Raw genomic sequence first — 25,908 nt, forward strand, 5'->3', positions numbered from 1 at the left:
AGACCCCACGAACTTCCCTTCCGCGCAGGCGCGCTACAAGCCTACACCGGGGCGGGGTGCCACGGGGGCGCTGCTGGGGAGCAATTAGTACCGCGCTAAGCAGTCACTGCTGCAAATCCGACCTGAGCAGTATGAATCGGTTGGTACAATTCAGGAGGGCATCCACGAGGGGCCTGAGGAAGGGAATAGGTGTACGGATTTGCGAATGAGAGGTCAGTCACTGAACGACCAAGCGGAGAAAGACTAGCCAGCCCCTCACTCGCAGCCAGCCTCCCGGGAGAAACCGACGCCAAAGCGCGCCCTAGCGCCCAGAGCTCCGCCCCGGGGGCGTGGCCGCGCGGCCCTCAGGCGGGGGCGGGGCCTGCTCCAGGCCCAGCCCCGCCCCGCCCGAGGCGCCGCACCCACACTGCGCTGCGCCGCTGCGGTCTGCACCAGCCGGGAGAAGGAAGGTGATCCAGGTAGGTGCCAGCACCTGCGGGGAGCTAGCAGGCGCATCACCTCACCCCGTGTGCTGAGCACCAGCCATACCCAGGCGCCCCGAGCTGAACAGGAACTTGCGCTGCGTCTCGCGTCTTATTAGCAGGTTTGCTTTCGGCCTTTGCCTGCCCTTTGCCTTCCACCTGCCCTGCATCCTCCCCCTGACACAGTGGGTTTGGAACGCTCGCCGTCAATAGCTTGGGGAGAGTCTCAAGGTCAACCCTTCCTGGATTCCTCTCTCCTCCTTCTTTCCCCCGGCTGTGCAGTCGGGGAGGCGGGCCTCTTCCTGCCTCCCCGGAGCCCACCTGACCTTGCTAGCTGCAGCTCGGGTGCAGACGAAGGGCGCGCCGGCCCCGCAGGGGCTGTTGGCTGCGCAGGCCTGAGCGGTGGCATTGGTTTTAAAAATGGCCTGGGCGCGCCGCGGAGGTGGATGTGTTGCTAGGAACCGCCTCGGAGGGAATTGTGTTTGTTTTCCTCCTGCCTGGTAGAGAGTGTGTCCGTTTGAATTGCAACCTCTAACTGGGTTCATATCTACGGCAGACGCTGCAGGAGAGGGGAGGGGTCTTTGCTTAAGTTCGTGCCTTGGTTTTCAGAGAATTTCCCTCTTTATCTGGTGTCCTTGCTGGGAGGCCCAGGGCCACAGAGGTGGGGCAGGGCGGAGGTAGGATCTGGAGACTCCTTGGGGAGTTACTCCCCGAAGTTGTGGCTTCTGCTAATAGTTTTCTTGGGAGTCACGAGTTCACTGGCTACTTTGTGGTTTAGGAGAGAAGCCGAGTGTGGGAAAGGAGGAAAAGGAAAAAGCAGAGCTGGGAGGTTGGGTAGGAAAGGGGTGGCAGGAGTTGGGGCTTGAATCCCTGCAATTGGGGAAAGGAGGAGTCATGGAGGGGAGGAGCCCTGGTGGCGCAGCGGATAAGAGCTCGGCTGCTAACCAAAAGGTCGGCAGTTCTAAATCCACCAGCCGCCCCCGGAAGTCCTTTGGGGCCGTTCTGTCACTGTCATTCGGAACTGACTGGTCAGTACCTAATAACAAGTCACAAGCGCTGTGGGCCTAGGCATGGTCGTGTGGAATTGCTGCAGATTCGGTTCCTTTGTGTATGAGAGCTGGGGCAAGGGTTTCCTCTCAGAAAACCTGTGGATCGCCTGAGGCTGTGTTTTACTTCAGCGACATAAGCAATGACAGCATGTCTGAATCAAGGGATCAAGAATTATTCGCACACGGGAGTTAAATGTAACACTGACATCTAAAATCCAAACAATCCTTTCACCCCAGGGAGGACAGGCTGTTAGGCTCTTCCTCCTGAAACAATGTTACAGAAATAGAAACCTTGTGGAGCAATGTTTTTTTGAACAGATGTTACTATATATAAAATGGTAGTGATACAGTAGCCAACATAGACACTGCACTCTAGGGACTTCCTTCCCCTAAAGGGCAAGACTGGACAGGGGAGGGCATTGTCCCCGGAATTAGACTTCCTCCTGCTGGAAACCCTGGTGGCGTAGTGGTTAAGTCGGCAGTTCGAATCCACCAGGCACTCCTTGGAAACTCTATGGGGCAGTTCTAGTCTGTCCTATAGGGTCACTATGAGTCGGAATCGATATGACGGCACTGGGTTCCTGTTGGGCTAGAGTTCAGGGGAGGCCCAGCCCTGAAAGGGAAACTCCTAACCTGGAGATTAGCACAGAGAAGACATCCATGAGAGAAATGCTGAAATGCCCCTGGAGAGGACTGCAGTGAGGTGGATGACAAACCAGCCTGTCAAAAAGTAGTTTAGGGGAGAGCAAAGTGGGGGATGATTGCTTAATGGGCATGGGCTTTCCTTCTGGGCTGAAACTAGGTAGTGATGATGGTTGGATGACATTGTAAATGTACTAAATGCCTCTGCATTGTTTGCTTCAAAAAAGTAATTTCATGTCATTTGCTCAGTGGTTAAGTGTTTGGCTGCTACCCAAAACGTCAGCAGTTCAAATCCACCAGCCACTCTTTGGAAACCTGTGGGCAGTTCTACTCTGTCCTATAGGGTTGCTATGAGTCAGAATTGACTCTATGGCAATGGGTTTTAGGTTTTTTAATACATCCACTTGTATTTAAATATATTATTTCCTATAAGCTGTTGCTGTAGATTCGATTCTGACTCATAGGGACCCTATAAGACAGAGACTATGTTTATACTTAAATATTCTGAATCTACATTCAGATCGCCATTGCATTGCTGTTCCCAGCTGATCATCGGCCAGGTAGCTGATGTAAGCAACATCTGGTTAGAAGAATATACTGTTACTGTTTTTTGCAACTGAATTTGTAAATACTACGTATGAGTATACCATCCTCCTGAACAGGGAGAGTTTAGCAGTTATCACGTATTTGCTGTGTAAAATAAAATTCCTGACTGAGCTTCCCTCACTGTCTTACAGTGTCTGTCTACCTACCTATCTTTGGGAAGACAAGCAACAATGAGGAGACAGGAAAATTGTGCTACCTTCCAAATACATTTGCCAGTAGCTCTAAGGATGTCACCATTTGGAATCTGAGTTCTTTCTAGAGCTGACCTGATCATTCACTGGAATTTGAGCTCAAGATTTCAGTGCCTTTCATCATTCTTTTTTTCTTTATTTAAACAAGTGATGTTTTATTTCTCCAGCTTAAGAAGTGCAAATGACTGTATCATGGCATCCTTCTAAGAACAAGCAGGCACAGAAGAGTCAGACCCCTGTTTCAGGCAGGAACCAGCAAGCTAGGCGGTCCCTTCCCTCGGGACTGCTGGTACCCAGCAGGGATGCGGTAGCTGCTGAGAATTAACTACAGCCAGCCCACATAGCCTGTGGTAGAAAACCCAAGTGGTGTCAATATGACTCATTTTCCAGGTTTTTTTTTTTTTTTTTCCCTCTTCTGGGAATTGGGGCTTGTTGTCTTAGCCTGGCTTCTCTAGAGAGGCAAAACCAGTGAAGCGTGTATACATATATATTTAGAGAGAGAAATTTATCTCAAGGAAATGGCTCACGCAGTTGTGGAAGCTGACAAGTCCCAAATCCATGGGTCAGACATTAGGATGGAGGCTTCTCCTGACTCACATGTTGCAGGAGCTGACAAACCCAAAATCGGCAGGTCAGGTGGAAGGCTGCTGGTTCACTGGATCGTGGGAGCTGGCAAATCCCCAAGATCTGCAGGTTAAGTGGTAGGTTCCTGACTTACTTCCTAAGGACGTGAGGTCGGAGGGTGACGATTCAGATGTAGGCTCCAGAGAGAGCTTTGCCAGAACATCCATATATACTAGATGCAGGCCACACCCTCCAAGGAAACTGATTGGCTGCTCACATCAGCTCACAAAATGGAGGATGATTGCATAATACCTGCCAGACAGCTGAAAATCATGGCCTAGCCAAGTGGACACGTAACCATCACACTTGTCCTGCGGCCCTAGCAGGGGTGGATTAACCAGTAAGCACGGTATGCTCCAGTTTGCATTGAGCAAGGTACAGGCTTAATTGTATTTACTTGCTAGTCTGTAGTGAGCAGTTTCACATGGGCTTCACCACGTCTTTGCTGTGGCGCGGGACAGGTGAAATTGTGCGCTGCAGATCAGCGGGAAGGTACAATTGGGCCCATGCGTACCTTGCTTACTGGGTAATTCAGCCCTGGGCCCTAGGCACCTGTGTAATGCCAGTTCAGGCACAGCTACATGGCAATAGGGATATAAACAAAAGGGAATGCAGATTTCTTTGTTGCTTTGCTCCTTCCAAATTGTGTGCTGTGAAAGATTGGAGGGTGTTTCCTTCCTATAATCTCTACTCCTTTGTCATACTGCAGCACCCATTAAGAAGAAAATGTTCCTTGTTGGACATCTCCCTAGGCTCCCCCCTCCCCCCCCTTTGCTTCCAATTAGAAACATCTCAGCCTTTAATCAGTTTCAGACTTGGAGTTAATTATTAGTTCTCTATTCTTGTTAGTATATTTTATGCTCAGGAGAGGATCTGGGGAGGTGGAAAAGTTTCAGAAGAGGTCAGGTGTGATAAGACTTGCTGTCCAACCTCATTGAGAGGCAGTATAGTCAAGGTTTGAGAACATGGACTCTGGAGACAGACTGCCTGGGTGTGTGTGATACTAGGCTTTGCCCTGTGATAGCTGTGTGATCTTGGGCAAGTAACTTAACCTCTCTGATGCTTCTTGTTCTGGAGAAGGGTATCATGCCTGTAAAGTAGAGGGTGAGTGAAAAAGAGGAAGACCCTCAATGAGACGGATTGACAGTGGCTACAACAGTGGGCTCAAACATACCTACTATTGTGAGGATGGCACAGGACCACTCAGTGTTTCATTCTGTTGTACATAGGGTTGCTATGAGTCAGAAGCAACTCAGTGGCACCTAACAACAATATAGGGATGCTATAAGGATTCAAATGAGTTAATATTGGTAAAAAGCTTAAAGCATTTAGCACATAGTTTTTTTTAAGTGATATATGTGTTAATTATAAGTATTAATAATAATATTTGACATCTTCTATCCCTCTTCCTTTAGTCTGTATCAGCAGCCTTCGGATACACCTGGTCTCTCTTCCCTGTACAAGTCAAGCTCTTTCCTCTCTCCAGGCCTCTGCCCTTGCTGTTCTCTCTGCCTCTTTTCTCTCTCACATTACTACACGTCCTCTGTAGCACTTATCCCAGTCTGTTACCCTCTTGTGTTATGGCCCTCTTTTGATGTTGTCTTCCCCCATTTGGCTGTATTCTGGAAGGTCAGTACTTTCCTTCTTAGCCTTGATCACCCTCATAGCCCTGCACCTAGCATAGTGTACAGCATTCAGTAGGGGATAAATAACGGAAGGCATCATCCCAAGGAAATACTGAAGGTGGTAGACATGGATTTAGGACAGGGATTCTATAGGAAAAATGGTTTGTCCTGCATCGAGTTTATGAAATCAGGTTTGTTTAATGAATAGCTATGAGAAATTAAGTCCCCTCCCACTCTTTCCTACCCTCTGAGGTTATAAACCTTCAGACCATGGGAAATATCTCTGGACTATCCCTGGGATCACATCTCCTAGGAGATTCAGCTCCAGGTGGCCTGGCACGGCCCCCTCTGTCCTGAACTTCGAGGTTAGGCTTCAACAAATCAACAGACTTTGACCTACGGTGCCCTTTGCACCAAGAATCTGTTTGGGAAAGTTTGTCATCACACTGCCAAAGGAACCTAGGATTTGTTCTGTCTTGTTACAATCTAGTATTCTTAGATTCCTGAAGAGCAGAATTGCCAGTTTTTCCCAGGGGAGATCCAGTTCCATTCAGACATGTGTGTTTAATACCTGAAGTCAGACTCCAGAGAACAAGTAATTTGCTTATTTTGATCTCAACAGAGTTTACCTGTGTCAGTGCAAGCTGGTCCCCCATAACCAAGAGCCATTCACTTGGATTTGCGCAACATGCTGACCCTTCATACCCTCTACTGCCAACCAGCACAGGCATGTATTCAAACAGTTGTCTGCAGTGCTAACGATGCACCCAAGTGTGAAATTAAAATGGCATCTGAAACTTGGATATTTTATCTGGCCAAGCTGCACCTATTTAACTATAAAGCTGAATATATTTGGGTGACAGCACATTGATCTCTTAAAGGAACAGCTCTTACGTCTGCCCAAATTGTAGTCAGTTTCTACTTTCCACATATCCTGCCAGTAACGCTGATGAGGAATTGAGGAATATGAGGTCCTGGGATTAAGACGTTAACTGGAAAAGACCCACGGTATGACCTGCTGGCTGTTTTCTTACCTGGCGTTGGATAAATAATGCTCTCATTGCAATGGTACAGTGGTTAAGTGCTCAACTACTAACTGAAAGGTTAGTAGTTCTAACCCACCCGGAGGTGCCTGGGAAGAAAGGCCAGGCAATCACAGCCTGGAAACCCCTACAGAGTGCAGTTCTACTCTACATACAAGGGGTTGCCATGAATTGGAATTGGCTTGATGTTTTGGGATGTTTTTGTTTTCCTATTAACTCACCTTTGATGTTTAGCCCTTGAAGAAATATCTTTTGAATATGCAATGTAATTATGAGGAAAAAGTTACCTTTTACCTCCTGAGTTTTTCTTCTTTCTCTTGAATTTCTGTGTAGTCTTTTAAAAATCTAGTTGTCATTTGAAGCTTTGACACTCAAACAGAGTCTTCCGTCTGTTTAATGCAGCAGTGACCAGAACCAGCATTTTTAAAGCGTAGAATGGGCCAGAGAAATCCTGTCACTCCTCTGTTTCTTTCCCATAATGGAAACAAGGAATTGCCACAGTGTTGCTTCCCTCCATGCTCTCACATGTCCCCGTTGAGCTTGATTTGGGCTCCGGAGGGTCAGCTGCACTGCCTAGAGATGATTTTGAGCTCTGTTCCTTTGTGGAAACATCTGGAGATAGAAATAAGGCTTGGCAGCTTCCCAGGGGGGTATTAAGCATGCAAAGGGGACTTCCAGTGCCACCTCGGAGGTTTGAGCCCCCACCCCATGTTTGGAACTCAAAGAACTCCATTTGGTCAGACTAGCCCTTTATCTCACCATCCTTTTGTGTTACTCTTTTGTTAAAACCTTGATTTTGGCTGTGTAAAATAAAGGACCCTGTATAAGGAAAACTGGATGAAGAGCGCAGGCAGCCAGTTAAGGATTTTAATGAAACATTGGGTAATGGCTCCGAGCTGGTCCATGAGTTCTTCATTATTGTCCCATCCTCCCCGCAGAAACAGAAGACACCAGCTGAGAAACTGCGTTACTTCTGAGGAGAGCAGTATGCAAATGGTGCAGGGGTTTCCGTTGTCCAAGTTGGCTCTTGTTTGTTTGCGGGCAAAGAGAGAGCTTAAAGGCAAAATCTCGTCTCCCTTAAGAAGCTGATTTTCATTTAGTAAAAGATAAGCTGTTGTCACTTTGTGGCTTAGAGTGATGAATTATTTGAGGCAAGTGCCCCAATTCATAAAACCTGCCTGTTCTGCATTTGTGGGATGCTGATTATGGCCTGGGGACTTTCTGGGGTGAAGCTAGGAGGGGCGTGGGTAAACAGTAGAGAACTTTACCCCAGCAGTGTTCAGCTGGATGTAGTTCAGGAAGGTTTCTGGCTTAGCCTTGTAACTGAAGGCACCGCGCCCCAGTGGCTAGGACAGGTGATGGCAGAAGCAGGAACTGGAGGACAGGCTGAGCAGAGCTTTAGCTAAAGTAGTTATATTCCCATAGAGGAGGGTACCTTAGCCAAATATCATATTACAACTCCATATGGCCAACCCAGGCACTGGAATGGTGGAACACATCTCCTAAGAGTTAGATCAATACTTACTGCCTTCATTTTAAACCCAAGTTTGATCACTCCTCAAGTGAGATGGAGTCTTCTAGTTTTCCTAAAATCTAGCTGACTCTGGCTGCACTGATGAGGTATTGCCTCCAGTACAGTTCCAGCCACCTGCACCATCCTGTAAGGCCTTGAGGCCACAGCCTGGTGCTTTTCTGCTGCTCTCAAGTCCCATACCCACGCCTGCTTCAAAATACTTTTCCTAATTTTCTCCCGTTAACCTGATATGTGCTTTAAAAATCATTGTTTGAGCAATAATAAAGACTTTGATAAACAGAAACGTTGCAAATAGAAGGGCTGCTCTTCTTAAAAAAAAAAAAAAATTAAGTTTTGCAAGTATTCTCAAAAAGAGTATTATGAAAAACCTACAGCTAACATCATATTCAGTTTGAAAGACTGAATGCTTTCCCCCTAAAATCAAGAATAAAGCAATGATGTCCACTCTCACCACTTCTATTCAACATTGTACTGCTTCTAGCCCAGGCAACTAGGCAAGACAAAGAAAGAAAAGGCATACACATTGGAAAACCAAAAAACCCATTGCCGCGGAGTTGATTCCGACTCATAGCGACCCTATAGGACAGAGTAGAGCTGCTCCATAGGGTTTCCAAAGAACAGCTGGTGGATTTGAACTCCAGCCTTCTAGTTAGTAGCTAAGCTCCTAATCACTGCACCACCAGGCTTCCGATGTGATCCTAGGAGTGTGTGAAGTGTTCAGAGGTCCTGGATCTAGCTCTGTCCTCACCTAGGCACTTGTGTTGCTCCCTCTCTGCTCCTGGAGGGGAAACCTAGGTTGTAGCTTCTGTACTGTCCCTGAACAGGAGCTTTGTGGAGGGCTTTCTCCTTGCTCCCCATACTAGGGGGAGGAGGTAATTCCACTCCTGGATATGGAGCAAACCCAGCAGCATGGTTTAGTAGTGAAGAACATGAATACCAGTGTCAGTCTGCCTGCATTCAGACCCCAGCTCTCCACTCACTAGCTGTCTGACCTTAGGCAACTTACTTAACTCCTCTCTGCCTCAGTTTCCTCACCTGTAAAATGGGGATTATAAGTGTAACTACCACGTAGGATTATTGTGAGGATGAAGGGTATTTATGTAAATTCTTTTACAATGGGTTAGGATTTTAGACTTCTAGCCTCCCAAACCATGAGAGAATAAATTTCTTGTTTTAAGCCACCCAATTTGTGGTACTTTGTTACAGCAGTCCTAGGAAAGCAGTACACAGTGCCTGGCATACAAGGAGCACTTTATATGTAGTAGATCTCAATATATGTTCAAGTCCTAATTCCATACTTGTGAAAATGGCTTTATTTGAAAATGCAAATGTGTGTCACTTAACATCTGTTAGGGCAGTATCCAACTGCATATACTTCAGCAGTTCCATAAGGTTATCCCGGTGGGAGAAAAGAATGTCCTGGAGATTCAGTCTGTCTCTTACTAGCTCGCTAGGTCCTGTCTCCACCGCAGCCATGGAATGGCAGGGGGAGGGGGTCCCGACAACCATCCGTGGCTGCCTGTCCCACCCCACTAGCCTCAGGCAGGGACCGCTGCAGATGCACTGGAGCCCCCAAGGGGGATGCCGGGCCCCACTCAGCTCAGGTTCCTTCTGTGGTGGTGGCTGATGAGTGGTCCTGGGTAGTGCAGGCGAGGCTTCAAGAGCTTAAAGCCCATTAGAGGAAATGGGGAAGGCAGGCAGGCAGGAAGGAAAACAAGGGGGCTGGCGATGTAGCAGGGCCAGGAGGCGGCCAGCTGGACAGTGAGTGTGCACCCTGGCGGGTGTGCAGGGGTTGGGCATAAGCCTGGGTGACCACCACACAGGACTACCTGTGGTGGCAGCAATGCCAAAGTTTTTGTGCAGGTTAGAGTCTGGTGAGCGTCCCAGGCCAACTGGCGACTGTCAATCCTGCATATAATACAGTGTTCGCACAATGTCCAAATCACCTAACGTCCTATTTCACAGAAGGTATCGTGGATGTTAAGTGTCGCATCCATGTTGCATACTTGTGTCTTTGGAGATGTAATTAATTAACATGAGGTCATACTGGAGTAGAGTGAGCTCTAATCCAGTACGGCTGGTGTTTATAAGATGAGGGAGAGAAAACACCATGTGAAGACACACAGACACAGAGGGAAGATGGCCATGTGAAAATGGAGACAGAGATTGGAGTTATGCTGCCACAAGCCGAGGAATGCCGCGGGCTATCAGGAGGTGGAAGAAACAAGGGAAGATAACTCTCTGGAACCTTCAGAGAGGGTATGGCCCTCCCAACACCCTGATTTTGGGCTTCTAGCCTCCCAAATCATGAGAGAATAAAGTTCTTTGTTTTAAGCCACCCAGTTTGTGGTACTTCGTTACAGCAGTCCTAGGAAAGCAGTACACAGTGCCTGGCATACAAGGAGCACTTTATATGTAGTAGGTGTCAATATACTAGGTATTCAGTATGTAGTGGAGACACTATTTCCTGTTTTGCTATGTCTGCCAGATGGGATGAAAAATTCCATGAGGAGTTAGTTGGAGGTTCCATTGGATCCTTAAATGGGCCTTTTATTTGAAGTCCTATTGCTAATCATTCAGAATTGGAGGAACGCCTGATCCATGGTATTGGAAGTGATAGTCTCAAGAGGTCATCCCGCAGCATAATGCAACAGTTTCGAAAGATGAAAAGCCTTGAACGCCGACTCATTTGACTAGCCGAAAATCTGATCTGGCGAGTGGCTGTGTGTGAAGAGATCTGGGGGTCCATTGTCTGCTACAGGTCAGGCTCACAAGACAGTCTCAGAAGATACTGAGGTGTCTTACCACCTGCATCTTTTTTTTCTGTCTGAAAATGTGTTTATTTCACTTATATTTTGAGAAGATTTTTCACTAGATACAGAATTCTATGTTGATAATCTTTTACCTTTAAGTATGTTACATGATTGTCTTCTGGCTTCCACTGTTTCTGATGAAAACTTAGCCGTCATTCTTATTATCATTTTTATTTGGCTGCTTTTTAATATTTTGTCTTTATTTTTGGTTTTCAGCAGTTGACTTATGACGTCTACAGCATTTATTCTGCCTAGGTTGTACTGAGATTCTTGGATCTGTAACGTGATACATTTTATTTTTTCAAAAATTTCTTCTGCCTATTTTTTCCTGACTTTTTTTTCCAAGTATCACCTGTTTTTGAGTGCCCCATATAGGTGGCAGTTAAACCAATTCCTGTCTAGTGGAGTTGATTCCGACTCATTGAGACCCCATGTGTGCAGGGCAGAACTGCTCCATAGGGTTTTCATGGTTGTGACATTTAGGAGGCAGATCAGCAGGTCTGTCTTCCAAGACACCTCTGGGTAGGTTTGAACTGCGAACCTTTTGGTTGATAGTCGACTGCTTAACCATTGTGCCACTCAGGGACTCTGAAGTAGCAGTCCCAGTAGCATTAGCACCACTCCTAAAGCAGCTGTAGGGGTGTGTAAGGTTTACCAAGGGCAGAGTCAAGGCTTCTGTGGCTGCTAGAAATGATGGGAAAAGAACGCAGTCCTGAGGGAGGCCAGACTGCAGCCCAGAGCTGCCAAAGCCAGCGAGCTGCTTCTGGGCTATTTGTTTTCTTACTCTTTAGAAAAGGTCCATGATAAGGGTTTACTTTTACTGAAAGCTGATATGGAGATTGTAGAACTATTATTGTTCTTTTCTAACTTTTCTCAAAGTAGTGACTTTTATCACCCACCTCCCCCAGGCAGCAGCTCCACAGGACTTGGGAATCAGGTGCCTGAGGGCCGTAGGAGGTGGGCTGGGGAGATGGGAATACCTTTCCACCCAGAACAAACCCCTGTGGGTTCACACGAACTTAACAGTAGTACCCTCAAAAGCCCAGATACAGCAGGGAGAAAAGTAGGGTACAAAAGCCTGGCTTCTGGCAAAAATCCCAATTCTGAGATGGCCAAACCTATACTGAGGGTATGTCACAAAATTCTGGACACAAAACAAATTTTAACTCCCAGCAATTTAGCTAGCAGGCAGGAGATGTAGGGGGTAGGGAGGAAAGTGTTAAATGAAAAATAAATAAAATAAATTAAAAATAAAAGTATCACCTGTTTTGGTTGAGCCTTCTGTTAAAGCTGAAAGAAGAAGCCAGTCTCCGGTGGGCATGCCCTCAATGTGTAGTTGTGGGGGCTTAGCTGGAGCTTGCTCTGCAGAACAGCCCCTGGTCTCATCAGCTCCATGGTCTTGTTGGAGTCGCCACAGGAGAAGGGGCCCCTCGGCAGCCATCAAGGGTATTGGCAGAATACGGATCACCAAAGCAAGACTTTGCCCATGGTTTTTGAGTCTAATAAAATCACTTTCTCCTGCAACTTTTCTTTTTGCCTAGAACAGTGGTTCTTAAATATGATCCCTGGTGATCATCGTCAGCATTACCTATGAACTCATTAGAAATACAAACTCTTAGACTGCACCTAAGACCTACTGCATCAGCAACTCTGGAGGTGGGGTGTGTTTTAAGCCCCTCAGATGATTTTCATGCTGCTAAAGCTTGAGAATAAGATGCATCTGACCTAAGCCGTGGTCTTTTCAGTTGCCTTAGAATGCATGTGAAAGTTGGACAATGAAAAAGGAGGACAGAAGGATCGATACATTCGAACTGTGGTATTGGCAAAGAATATCGACCATACCATGGCCTGCCAGAAGAACTAACAAATCACTCTTAGAGGAAATACAACCAAAATGTTCCTTAGAAGCAAGGCTGGTGAGACTTCAACTTACTTACTTTAGGCAAGTCATCAGGAAAGACCAGTTGCTAGAAAGGGCCAGACATCATGTTTGGTAAAGTAAAAAACTAAAACCAAACCCATTGCAATCAAGTCGAGTCTAACTTATGGCGACCCCATGTATTTAGAGTAGAACTGCTCCACAGGCTAAAGTAGAGGGCCGATGAAAATGAGGGAAACCGCCAGTGAGATGGATTGACATGAAAGCTACAACAGTGAACTCAAACATACCAATGATCTTAAAGATGGTGCAGGACCAGGCAGTGTCTCATTCTGTTCCACATAAGGTCACCATGAGTCAGAGCCAACTTGGACAACAGCCAACAATAACAACAAAAAGTTTGGGAACCACTGACCTAGAACATACTTTAGCAGCATTCTATTAAGTTCCTGTCTTCATGCAAGTTACTATGAAAAAAGCTGGGTAGAAACATGTTCTCTGTCCTCAAAGAGCTTATATGTATTTGGAGATAACATAGCAGTTTCACTGACCAATGTTCAAGTGCATGTTCTAATAGCTAACTGATCAGTGTGGAACGTGTGGCTAACTGCCTCCATGAACAACTGCTTCCTTTGCCTATGAGACCAGAACTGGATGGTGCCCGGCTACCATAACTGAACATTTTGATCAAAGATTCTATAGAAGAATCCTGCTCAAAAGGGGGAAAATGCGGAACCGAATTTCAAATTCTCATGAAATCCAGACTTTCTAAAGCCATTGAGGCTGAATGAACCCCCAAAACTATTGCCTTGAGATAATCTTAAACCATAAACCAAAAATATCCCCTGAAGTGTTTAAACCAAACAATAGTTTCCCTTAATTAGTAACCAATGTCTGCCTTGAGCATTGTGCTCTTTTAAAAAGCTGTCTATATGGGATCAAATTGACAACAGCAACTCGAAAGGTTAGAAAGGAAGCTTAGGGGGCAGGGAGTTTATGTTAAAGGGCAGGAACAATCAGGGAAAGGAGGGTGAGACTGGTTGCACAACTTGAAGAATGTAATCAGTGTCACCGAATTGTACATGTAGAAACCGTTGAAATGGTGTATTTTCTGCTGTGTACATATATATATTTATTTTAATTGTGCTTTAGGTGAAAGTTTACAGCTCAAGTTAATTTCTCATACCAAAACTTATACACATAATGTGACACTAGTTGCAATCCCCATAATGTGACAGCACACTCCCCCTTTCCAACCGAGGTTTCACGTGTCCATCCAACCAGCTCCTGCCCCTCCCTGCCTTCTCATCTCACCTCCGGACAGGAGCTGCCCTTTTGGTCTTGTGTATCTGCCTGAATTATGAAACACACTCTTCACTGGTATTATTTTATGTCTTATAGTCCAGTCTAATATTTGTCCGAAGAGTTGGCTTTGGGAATGGTTTTAGTTCTGGGTTAAGAGAGCATCCAGGGGCCACGTGTTCAAGGGTTCCTCCAGTCTCAGTCAGACCATTAAGTCTGGTCTTTTTACGTGAATTTGAGTTCTGCTCCACACTTTTCTCCCACTCAGTCAGGGTCTCCCTTGTGTTCCCTGTCAGGGCGGTCATTGGTGGTAACTGGGCACCATGTAGTTCTTCTGGTCTCAGGCTGATAGAGTCTCTGGTTTATGTGGCCCTCTTGTCTCTTGGGTTAGTATTTTCCTTGTGTCTTTGGTGTTCTTCATTCTCCTTTGCTCCAAGTGGGTTGGGACCAATTGATGCCTCTCAGATAGCTGCTCGCAAGCTTTTAAGATCCCAGATGCCACTCACCAAAGTGAAATGCAGAACGTTTTCTTAATAAACTTTATTATGCCAGTTGACCTAGATATCACCTGAAACCATGGTCCCCAGACCCCAGCCCCAGCTTCTGTGTCCTTGAAAGTGTTTGGCTGTGTTCAGGAAACTTCTTAGCTTTGGGGTTAGTCCAGTTGTGCTGCCTTCCCCTGTATTGTGTGTTCTCCTTGCCTTCACCTAAGATAATTCTTGTGTACTATCTAGTCAGTGAATACCCCTCGCCCTCCCTCCCCACCCTGGTAACTGTCAAAGAATGTTTTCTTCTGTGTTTAAACCTTGAGTTCTTATAATAGTGGTCTCATACAATATTTGTCCTTTTGCAGCTCACTGATTTCACTCAGCATAGTGCCCTCCAGATTTCCACTGTGTATATTTTCAACAACAGCAAAAATAATTTTTTTTTTAAAAAAAAGGGTTGCTGATGACACAGAGCAGGTATGTAATCAATAATGTGGTGTGCCTCTGGGGCTGCACGAATGAGCGTTCATGCCAGAGAGGCCACGTGCCAGTTATCAGCTGCTCAATTCTGTCCTCTAGAAGCTATCTGCTCAGCCTGGGCCTGGCACAGCCTAGGGTGTGACAGTGCTGCCTGGAGTGTGGCACTGTGACCTGACCTGGTCCCCCTTCCCAGTGCGCTCACCTGCCATCTCTAAGGGTGGAATGTCCATCTCTACCCGAAATCCTCAGAGAACAGGAATTTGGCTGCTGATAAAATTTTTTATATACCTTAAGTGAATTCGGTCAGCTCTGTCCTTAAAGGACAATCCCTAACCATTTTTTAGTACCTGTTGGATTTGTGTTTTCAGCAGCTATGGTGACGGAGCATTTCTCCTATGTTCTAAGCTCCTCTTTCTCAAGTAGTTCATACATCCAGTTGCTTCCATTGTTTCAGTAGATACTTTTGAGGTAAGGAAAGGAAACTCAGGTTGGCTAAGAGTGTTCTCTCTGCTGTGCCAGGTGACAGACGTCTTAGTGCGGGTAATTCCCGAAAGCCATCTGGAGTTGCAGCTTGCTTCACTTATTCCACACACTTCTGCTGAGCAGACTCTGTGCTTGGAATAGAGGCTGCCAGACAAACATGGTCCCTCTGCACGGGAGCTTAGATGCTTTTATAACTGGCTGCTCTGTTCTCGCACCGGTCTCACGAGCAGGGGAGTACGGGTTGCTATGGACTTAGGAAGCAGGACTCCCCACTTGGTGGAAGTGGAGATGGTGTCAGGGAGGGCATCCCAGGCAACTTTCAGTGCTTTTCTCCTGCCCCCACCCAGGTGTGCCCCCCGTTCCTGCAGAGAGAACCTTGGAGAGCAGGTCAGGTCTGGTCTGGTGCCCAGTGCCCCCGCTGTCCCCACAACTGATTATGCAGTCCCTGCAAACCAAGGGCTTCAGCCTGAAGTGGTATTTCTCAAACTTAAGGGAAACTTAAAAAATCGAGCTGCTTTCCTGCCTCAAATTCTATATTGAAAAAGATGTCTTGATCCAATGTCAGTTAAGCCCTAAATTTTCAAGTGGGACTGAAATGGGGCTTTGGATCCAAATGAATTTGAATTTAAGTCTCAGCTTGGACACTTTATGTTTTAGACCTCGGGAACATCACTTAACCTCTGGGCTTCTCTCTGGAAAATAGGGTTGTTCTCATCTGGTTGCGTTGTTTGTATGGATGACTACAAACACTTTGTTATAGGATGGCCCTCCTAGACGTACCGGAAAGGTAAAGCAAGACAGAATTTTCAGGATGGCAATAAAAATACACAAGGCAGAGCACACACAGGCGCTGCCCACCTGGGGCTGCCCTGCACACGCAGAGCCGTCAGTTAAGGATCTGGGGAGGCACTGTAGCTGTTCCTTTGGGTCCTGCCAAGCTCTGACCCAGCTTACATCTGCTTATTAACACTCACAGAGGTTGGCAGGGAGCAGTAATTTAGCTTGAGAATTATTAGGGCTTCCTCTCACCTGCCAGGGTTTCGTCTCTTCATGCCCAATCGATTTCTTTACTTTCCTCCTGGGGCAGGACAGTAGGTGAAATCCTGAACACTAGAAAAAAGCTGGAATTAGCTTTTGTGAATTTTCAAGCATTCACAAAAGTTAAAGGAGCTGTACGGTGAACACCTGTATAGCCACCGCCTAGATTCTACAATTAACATTTGCTATATTGGCGTTCAGCTTCACCGATTGATGCATTTCAAAGTAAATTGCGGACATCACAACAGGTCCTGGGGCTGGTTTTGAAGTGATGATTTGATGGGCAGCTTGCGTTCCTGCGAGCTGCCTGTAGCCGTTTATCTTGGCACACGGCGGGCTTTAAAAGCACCTGATCCAGGCCTTACCCTGCCTGTGTGATGTCCCTGCTGCGGTCCCAGCATGTGCCCCCAGACTGATGGGGATGGGAGGTCCTGCCCTCACAGGGCCCCGCATGCCAGAACACACAGGTGCACAAAACATACAGTCATTTTGGGTACACAGTCTTCTACCGTTTCTTATTTTTTGTTTTGTCATCTAATATACCCTTTATCACTTGGCCATGTTAAATGTTTTTTCACATATCTGGTTTTTAGGGGCTGTATCATTGTGTACAGCAACAACCGTAACAGTATAGATAAATCTCATAAAAAGAGTGTTGATCAAAGAACTCAGGCACAAAAGATGATAGGATCAGATACTCTCTGTATATATTGTGAGTGAATAATTTTTTCATTCCATTGTGTGATAAGCAGTAACATCTCCACCCAGCTCTGAGAATCATCAGATTGACTCCCATCTCCTCTTGGTCCGTAGGTACAGGCCTCGTGCAGTGCCCGGGGTGATGTCCTAATGCGGTATTCTTTCTTACACAGACCCAAGATGGCTGTCCTCTCTAAGGAATATGGCTTCGTGCTTCTAACTGGTGCCGCCAGCTTCATAATGGTAACTCATCTAGCCATCAATGTCTCCAAGGCCCGCAAGAAGTACAAGGTGGAGGTGAGTGGGAGCACAGGCTGGGGCGTTTTGTAGGCTTGTCTGGGGCCATGGGCTCGGAGGGAGAGCTAGGAGCTAGTTGTCAGCAGTGGCAATTCCAGAGCTGACCTATCAGAAATTTTGGCACTTAGTGGCAGGAAAGAGGCAAGAAGTATAGGCCCTGCTGGAGGATAGTTCTGAGGTACCTCTGGGTGGGTTTGAACAGCCAACGTTTTGGTTACTAGTTAAGCGCTTAACCGTTTACATCACCCACGACTCCTATAGAAAGGCAAGGCGTGCAGGGATCACAACAGTGCTTTTTGGCTGGAGCTATTTGCTAGAAAGGGTGGTATTTTCTGAAGAGGGTTAAGTAGCAACATTTTTTCCTGGCATATCACTCAAAAAGTGATTTCTTAAGTTGGTTTTCCAAGTACAGAAGGATACATGGTGCTGAGGTGTAGCCTGGGCTTAGATGGGCGACGCAGGGAGGAGTCTATAAATACTTTAGTTCTGGCTACTGTGGAAGGGATAATTACTGAAGCTGTCCCTGGTGAGCAATTTTAATTGTCGATTTCTGTTTAGCAACTTATAATTAGACTCTCTAACCTCTTTTAAAGCTTTCATATGCAATTTCCTTTTTTGTTTTTAAATGGACACTTAAATTCTCACACACTCAATTTCTCTTCTCCCATTAAGGGAAATCTTGCAAAGATCTATTTGATGACTCTTGGGATGGAGCTGTTTCCCTGTGGGGTCTTTGTAATATATCTGAAACATCAATTAACAGCCCTGAGTTTGGCACAAGCTGCCTCTGTTCCTTCAACTAACAGCAGAGACACACGTTCTTTACTCCACGACTACCCCCACCAATTGCCATCAAGTCGATTCTGACTCATGGTGACCCCATGTTTGTTGGAGTAAAACTGGGCTCCATGGGGTTTTCAATGGCCAATTTTTTGGAAATAGATCACCAGGCCTTTCTTCTGAGGTGCCTCTAACAGACTTGAATCTCCAGCCTTTTGGTTAGCAACATATCTTATTACAGGATATTTAATGGGAACAGATCAGATCTTCCTCTGCATATTGAGGCCCTTGTCACTGTAAATATTTAAGCAGAAATTGAATGATCATCTAGCAAATGATAGAAGATGCTCTGGAAATAGATTATCTTTAAGGTTGATTCTAACTTTCAACTCTGAATATGCTTCTTGACCGTTTGGACTAACAATATGCACCTGGATTTAACAGTATCCTACCATGTACAGCACGGACCCAGAAAACGGGCATCTCTTCAACTGTATTCAGCGAGCACACCAGAACACGTGAGTGTTGGCCCTGCCGGGTACCAAAGACACCTGCAGGGTGGGTGTTTGGGGAGCAGTGCGTCCTGCCCAGGACCTCCACATCTGTGCTCCGTACATGCTGAGGAGCAGCAATGATGGCCGTCATGGGCACTTTGCTAAAAGTATAATAAATTATGCATGTGATCAGATTTTAATTAAGATTTTTATTAAACAAAAATGAGTTTTCAGAATGGTTGGATTCGGGGTAATCTTTTTAAAAATGTCTTTAATGTTACGTTGCCCTTCTCAGTTTGTAACATGCCCCCTTTAAAGTGATGAGGAATGGCCTCGCCCTAGGGAGTATAGAGGCTTTGAGGTCTTTCAGGAAGCGCACTCGCATTTGCCATGACCATCCTCAGTGCACTCTGAGTTACCTCTAATCCCATGCAGAGCAAAAGGTGGTGGATCGTTGTGGCCTGGTCTTCACCCTCCAATCGATGTTTATTTTACTCTTGACTTCTGACTTGGCAAGTGAGAATGAAAAGGGCTCTCAGTTGTACATAGTTACACCACCACTAATTGCCATCACGTCAAGTCCAACTCGTGGGGACCCTGTGTGTGTCAGAGGAGAACTGTGCTCCATAGTTTTCAACGGAAAACTAAGTTTTTGGAAATAGATCATCAGGCCTTTCTTCCAAGGTGCCTCTGGCTGGACTTGAACTTCCAGCCTTTTGGTTAGCAGCCAAGTACATGAACTGTTTGGATTTCTTGGTTCTACATAACAAAACCAAACCCCATGCCGTGGAGTGGATTCCAACTCACAGCGACCTTACAGGAGAGTAGAACTGCCACATCTTTCTCCTGCTGTGCCAGTGGCATCACTAGGACACTGTCAGAGGGGATGACACCAAAATGACCCCGAGGTCGACAATGGCTGCCCCCTAGCCGGCCCCTTCACACACCGGTCAGGGTGCATGCAGCCTGGCCGCAGCACCCAAATTAGACAGGAGTTTCTCCACCTTGGTGAATTGTGGGGGTGGGGGGCTGTGGGGAGCCACGGGGGGAGGGGTGACAGGAGGGGTGGGCCATGCAGCATAGTCCTCAGTCCTGGGTGGGGCAGGATTGGGCCACTGGGGAGGGTGATGACACCATAAGTTACCGCACCGGGCGACACCAACCCTAGTGACACCACTGCACAGAATAGCTGGTGGGTTGGATCCGCCGATCTTTAGGTTGGCAGCCGAGCACTTAACCAGTGCGCCACCAGTGTTCGTCTTAGTTTTACATTAAAGAAAAACCCACTGCCGTCGAGTCGATTCCAGCTCACAGCGATCCTATAGGACGGGGTAGAACTGCCCCGCGGAGTTTCCAGGGAGCGCCTGGCGGATTTGAACTGCCTAGCTAGTTTTGGTTTGGGTGGGTTAGTCTTACACAGTCAAACTTAAATGGGGCATTTTTTAAAATTGTGCTTTAAGTGCAAGTTTACAGTTCAAGTTAGTTTCTCGTACAAAAATTTATACATGCTTTGTTATGTGACCCTAGTTAAAAAAAAGAAAAAAAAAATTTTTTTTTTTTTGGCTGAAACAACTCAGCAGGGGGTCTTGGGTGCCCCAAGGCAGGACCATCCGCCCTTGTTCCAGCCTCAACACCCTACCCCTACCTCCTCTGCACTCCAACAGGGCGGTTATGGCTGCTCCTGGGTCCGAGCTCTTCCCCCGCTGGGGCTGTGTGCCCATTCCCACTGGGCGGCTCAGAATCATTGCTCAAGGGGCCTTTTGAGGGCCAAGATCAGCTTGTGCCCCTAGAAGTGACACAGAGCCTGGGGGAGGGCTCTGGAAATACTGGGAAATGTAAACCTTTCTCAGTGAGCCCCAAGCCCCAACTTGGCCTTACTGAAATTCTGCCCAGTGCCCTATGAACTAATGAATCAGGGAGTGGGTGTGATGGCGGGACAGGAGGAGCTCTACTGTCCTCACTTGGGTCCTTGCTCACCCTGTAATGTGAAAGCACACTCCTCTCCACCCCACATTTCCCATGTCCATTCAACCAGCTCCTGTTCCTTTTTGCCTTCTCATCTCGCCTCCGAACAGGAGCTGCCCATTTAGTCTCATGTATCTAGTTGAGCTAAGAAGCACTCTCTTCACAAATATCAAGTCCGGGGCCATGTCTTCCCAGGTCCGTCCACTCTGTCAGACATTAAGTCTGGTCTTTGTACTAGAATTTGAGTTCTGTGTCCCATTTTTCTCCTGCTCTATCAGGGACTAAATGGGGCATTTTTTATATTTATTTTTATTGTGCTTTAAGTAAAAGCTTACAATTCAATTTCTCATATAAAAACTTAGACACGCATTGTTATGTGACCCTAGTTGCTCTCCCTACAACGTGACAGCACACTCCTTCTTTCTACCCTGTATTTCCCATGTCCGTTCAACCAACTCCTGTCCCCCTCTGCCTTCTCATCTCGTCTCCAGACAGGAGCTGCCCACACAGTTTCATGTGTCTACTTGAGCTAAGCAGCACACTCCTCACGAGTATCATTTTATGTCTTATAGTCCAGTCACATCTTTGTCTGAAGAGGTGGCTTTGGGAATGGTTTTAGTCTTGGGCTAACAGAGTCTGGGCGCTGTGACCTCTGGGGTACATGGGGCATTTTTTAAAAAAGTTTCTTTCTGTCTATTCCAGGTTGGAAGTGTATCCTCCCTTCTTATTTTTTCTAGCTGTTGGAGGTGTTTACCACCCGGTAAGTCTTCCCACTGGGTTTTCATCTATTTGACTTCAGTTCGTTGAGCTACTATTGGGGAGGGAGAAAGGCAGTGAACATCGGTAATGCCTGGGCACCACAAATTCCACAGGATTTCACTCGGTTACTTACTTCTTACAAAGCTCTCTAAAGTAGGTACAATTTTCCCCATTTTCACAGGTAAGGAAAAGACTCTTGGATATTCTATAACTTTCACAAGGTCAAAAAGCTTTAGAATAGAAGAATCTGAATTTGAACTCAGGTCTGTCTGATACCAGAAAGTTCATGTCTGTAAGAGTTTTCATTTGCCATATTCATTCATTCGTGCAACAAGCATTCGCTGATCACCTGGGTTTACAGCAGTGAACACAACAAAGACACCTGGTCGCATGGAATTTGCCTTAGGGAACATGGACAGCCAGCAGCATAAGCAAATTATATAGGATGTTAAAAAGAAAAAAACCAAACCCATTGTGTCAAGTTGATTCCAACTCATAGCAACCCTATAGGGTTTCCAAGGCTATATATCTTCACCGAAGCAGACTGCCTTATCTTTATCTCCCATGATACAGTATGTTAGAAGGTGGAAGTGCCATGGAGGAGAACAGTGTGGGGGAGAGGGACTAGGGAGTGCTGGGGTGGGGAGACCGTTTTGAATATGGTGGCCAGCAAGGGCCTTGCTGAGAAGGTGGCAATGAAAACGTAAAGAAGGTAAGGAAGCAGGTGCTGCCAATTTCTGCAGCCATTTTCCAGGCAGGTTTTTGGGTTTCCAGGCAAGGGAAGAGCAAGGACAAAGGCCCTGAGGCGGAGCTTGCCTGGCCTGTTTAGCCTCTGTGGAGTGAGGGGGCGGAGAGCAGGAGGTGAGGGTATCACCTGCATCTAAGTTAGGCATCAGCTGGTGTCCACCCCACCCCCACTTCGGTCCCCTTCCCCAGATTATGTTCCTCCTGCTTAGTTCTTAAAACTACTCTAAAAAAGGACCCTGAGGACAAGTACCTAACAGTCGTTCCTAGGGCGATAGTAATTATGCAGTGTTACAGTAGGGAACAGCCCGGCAGAGACTCTAGTTTGTAAATAATGACTTAGGCGACTGGAGTTTTTATTTTTCATTATTTCGTGCTTAACTTTACCCAAAATCAACTAAACAAAAATCCTTAAGGAGTAACTTTACCACCACCGATAGCACCAGTCACTTGGAGAGGCACTTGGGGAAGATGGCACACACCTTCTCCCTTACTGCTTTGGACACAGTGGGTAACCCAGGATGGCACCCAGATGGGAGGTGTCTTCATTTTGCATAAGTTTCTGCTCCCTCTTCTCAAGGGTGCTGGGAATGGGGAGCCTTCTCCTGCCGAGCCTGCGTGTTCTGAGGTTCACAGCACCACACCCTCCCAGTCTTTTCTAGAGGGGCCCAAGCCTGTGTACTGGCTACAGCGTAGCTGCTCAGAGCCCTTTCCAGGGGTGGTGTCACTGGAGGTAACGCAACAGACAGCAGCTAGGGTGGCAGTACTGGTCCTGACTGTTGGTCAGTCTCCTCCTCTGGTGTCCTGGAGGCCCCAGACTGGCCTCTCCCCTTGTGCCCTAGTGGTTTGTATTCCCCAGGACAAGCTGAAGGTTCCTCCCATCCTACCCTCTAGAAGACCAGTCCTCAGCTCCCAGGCCCATGAGGAACTGCAGATCTTTGATTTTCCTGACTGGAAAAAATAACTTAAATCAACCTTAACTTTGGTGGGGAGTATTTTACCACATCCATGAAATGATTAACTTTTTGCTGAAACACTGTGTCATCAATCCTTAGGTGTTGGTAAAGGTTTTCCTGTTTCTTGAATGCAGATACTGACGTAGCCCTTTTATTTTAGCGTGTAGCTTCTGGCCTGGGCTTGGCTTGGATCGTCGGACGAGTTCTTTATGCTTATGGCTATTACACAGGAGGTAAGTACATATTGACAGCTGCCAGGGAAACACATTTAAAATCTTGTGCTACCATATTTTTTTTTTTTAGCAGGACTTTGAGGAAAAGGGAAAATAAAGTAGCTTGATATTTAGGTGAAAGGTCTATATTCTTTTTTTTATTAACCTTTGAATAGAACAAAACTAATTTTTATTGAGCATTTTCTATGTGACAATTGCTAGTCTAAAAACTTTGCATGTGCTTCTTACAATTCTGTGATGTAGATAGTATCATCCCATTGTATACATGGTGAAACTGGGGCCCAGGAAAGATGAAGGCTCAACGTCACAGAGCCACTAAACAGAAACTAGTAAGCCAGGATTCAAACCCGGGGAGTCCGACTCCAAAGCCCTGGCTCCTGACCACTACTGCGTTGTCACTGTCAGCTGCCCTGGTGTGGATGCTGACTCATGGCGACCCCACGTGTGCAGAGTAGAACTGCTCCGTAGGGTTTTCAAGGCTGTGACCTTTCGGAAGCAGATGTCCAGGCCTGTCTTCCGAGGAGCCTCTGGTGGGCTGAGACGGCCAACTTTCAGCTGGTAGTTGAGCACTTAACTATTTGTGCCTCCCAGAGACTGACCTAACCACTACTAAGTGGTGTGTGCACCAGAGAGAAAGGGGAAATGTTTTTTTGGCTATATATTCTTCATTAAAGAAGAGGGAAACGCTCCCTTACTGAAGGGTTCTGGAACAGAGTGGCTCTAATTATTACCTGATACTTTTCTAAGGATCAGCAATTCTATTGTGACAAATTACTTTGCATGCAGTACCTGACACATGGACAGTTTCAGGTTACAGTTGGTTAACCTCTTAAGGCCAGATATCTAAGGTACATCCCTCAGGTGCCTTGGCAGAATGGCTTTTGAATATTGAAGGCATCATGATTGTAGGGCATCCCTGGTGACTTCTGCTCTTTCTCCTTTTTCAGAACCACGCAAGCGGAACCGAGGTGCTGTGGGGTTCATTGCCCTCATTGGCTTGATGGGCACGACTGTGTGCTCTGCTTTTCAGCATCTTGGCTGGGTTAAAACTGGCTTGGGCGGTGGGTCCCACTGCTGCTGAATTACAGGGGCTTAAAAACTTGTTTTGAATGACTTACCTTAATTTACAATTTTGTTTTTCTAAATATAATAAAATCTATCTGGCATCAGCCTCATACTTAACCTCCTGACTATATAACTTCATTTTTATTTTTATCTCTTTTTGAGTCTCTTATCTAAAATAAGTGGCCTGTCCCTACTAGATGAGAGAGAAGACACGCGTATTGAGTACTGGTCACCCTGCTGGGGGATGCTTAGTGTGTGATGATAAGAGGTCTTACTTGGGGTGATACGCTCACAGCTGTGCCACAATGGTAAGAAACAGGTTCAAAGAAGGAAAATCTTTTAATTACAGTTAGGGTATAAGATTATCGTTTGTTAACTTAGGAGAACAGTAAGGAGTTTTTAAAATCTCTGTGGACGACAGCAGTAGGCTGTCAGGTGAAACTTAGGGATGAAGGTGTAACTTCTGTATTCGGACACAGGACCTGACTGTATAGGTAACAAACATGAGAGACTTGGACTTGGAGAACAATGCAAGTTGGCATATGAGATAGCTGCTCCAAACACTGGTGTGGCCATAACTATATTAACAAGTACAGTGTCTAGACCTAGGTGGTCCAGTAGCCATTAGCTACGTGTGGCTATTTAATTTTAAATTAATGAAATTTAAATAAAACAAATCAGTTCTTCACTCTCTCGGTGGCCACATGTGAAGTGCTCGGAGGCCTGTAAGGATTAGAGACAGGACTTGACCCCGAGTCTGACTGTAACATCCAGGCTCTTCCCACTGTACCTCTGCCGCTTAAGGGAGATGAGGCATTTACAGACCGCGCTCCACCACTGACGAGGGGGGCCCTGGCCAGATGACCACCTGGGGCTCTCAGCATCTGATAAGAGTCAGCCGAGATTGGTACACACGCCAGTGTGCGTCTACGAGCAGGCTGACTGGTGTCGAGCAAACTCCGAAAAATAAGGACTTTTTCATAAAGCTCGGCCTTTTCCTTTTTACATTAAGATATCCTTTTATAAAATGATGTTAATAATGGGTAGTAGTTTTGTGGGGTTTTTTTTGTTTGCTTTGGTCCTGACTTGAGAAAAATAATGTAAGAAAAATTTGTAATCAGCTAGTTTTATTTCTGTTTTGTAGTGGGGTTTTGGTTGGGTTTTCAGCATATAAGCAATGCACGTAAAGGGACTGGAGAGCTCGCTGGGGCTTCCTTTCTCAGTGCATAGATGACAGGCACCAGGCAAGCAGGTCGGGGAAGACCTGGAGACAGAGTTGGTTGTTCACTTTTGTTTTGTCTTAACGGGATATACTTTTCAAAGTAATATGATCCGTCTTTGTCATTTTGTTTTTACAGAATGGGCTCAAATGAAGTCTTATAAGGAACTCCAATACATAAAAGGCTCTGTGGTTGAAGCAGGGACCCAGAATTCTGCCTTTTCAATTTCCTGGTTCCCCCAATTACAGCTCCTCCAGGGAACCCTAGAGCTTGGCAGAGTGCAGCCTGTAAGCCGCTGCTATAGAGAATAAGCCTGTCTGACAAGTCAGGGTCTCTGTTAACGCCCATCTAGCGGAGAAAGCATTGGCACAAGTACTGCCAGCCTGAACTGCTAACTCAAGGGCATTTCAAAGAGTCAGTCGATTTCCACAGGGAAAC

General features: G+C 46.3%; 1 protein-coding gene across 2 annotated transcripts; it reads left to right on the forward strand.

Annotated features, from left to right (window-relative positions):
• Nucleotides 1-362: 362 nt before the first annotated feature.
• Nucleotides 363-24,367, forward strand: MGST3 (microsomal glutathione S-transferase 3). 2 transcript variants are annotated; one of them, XM_010594929.3, is made up of 6 exons: nucleotides 363-458; nucleotides 17,131-17,254; nucleotides 18,479-18,552; nucleotides 21,196-21,253; nucleotides 23,113-23,185; nucleotides 24,133-24,367. In XM_010594929.3, exons 2-6 carry the CDS (start codon nucleotides 17,138-17,140, stop codon nucleotides 24,264-24,266), a joined length of 456 nt encoding a protein of 151 aa, XP_010593231.1. In that variant the 5' UTR covers nucleotides 363-458; nucleotides 17,131-17,137; the 3' UTR covers nucleotides 24,267-24,367. The 2 variants fall into 2 exon arrangements, with proteins under 2 accessions (XP_010593231.1, XP_003415079.1); XM_003415031.4 differs by having other exon boundaries at nucleotides 452-583.
• Nucleotides 24,368-25,908: the final 1,541 nt, after the last annotated feature.

The sequence above is a fragment of the Loxodonta africana genome, chromosome 3, assembly GCF_030014295.1.
Source record: "Loxodonta africana isolate mLoxAfr1 chromosome 3, mLoxAfr1.hap2, whole genome shotgun sequence".
NCBI classification, from domain to species: Eukaryota; Metazoa; Chordata; class Mammalia; order Proboscidea; family Elephantidae; genus Loxodonta; species Loxodonta africana.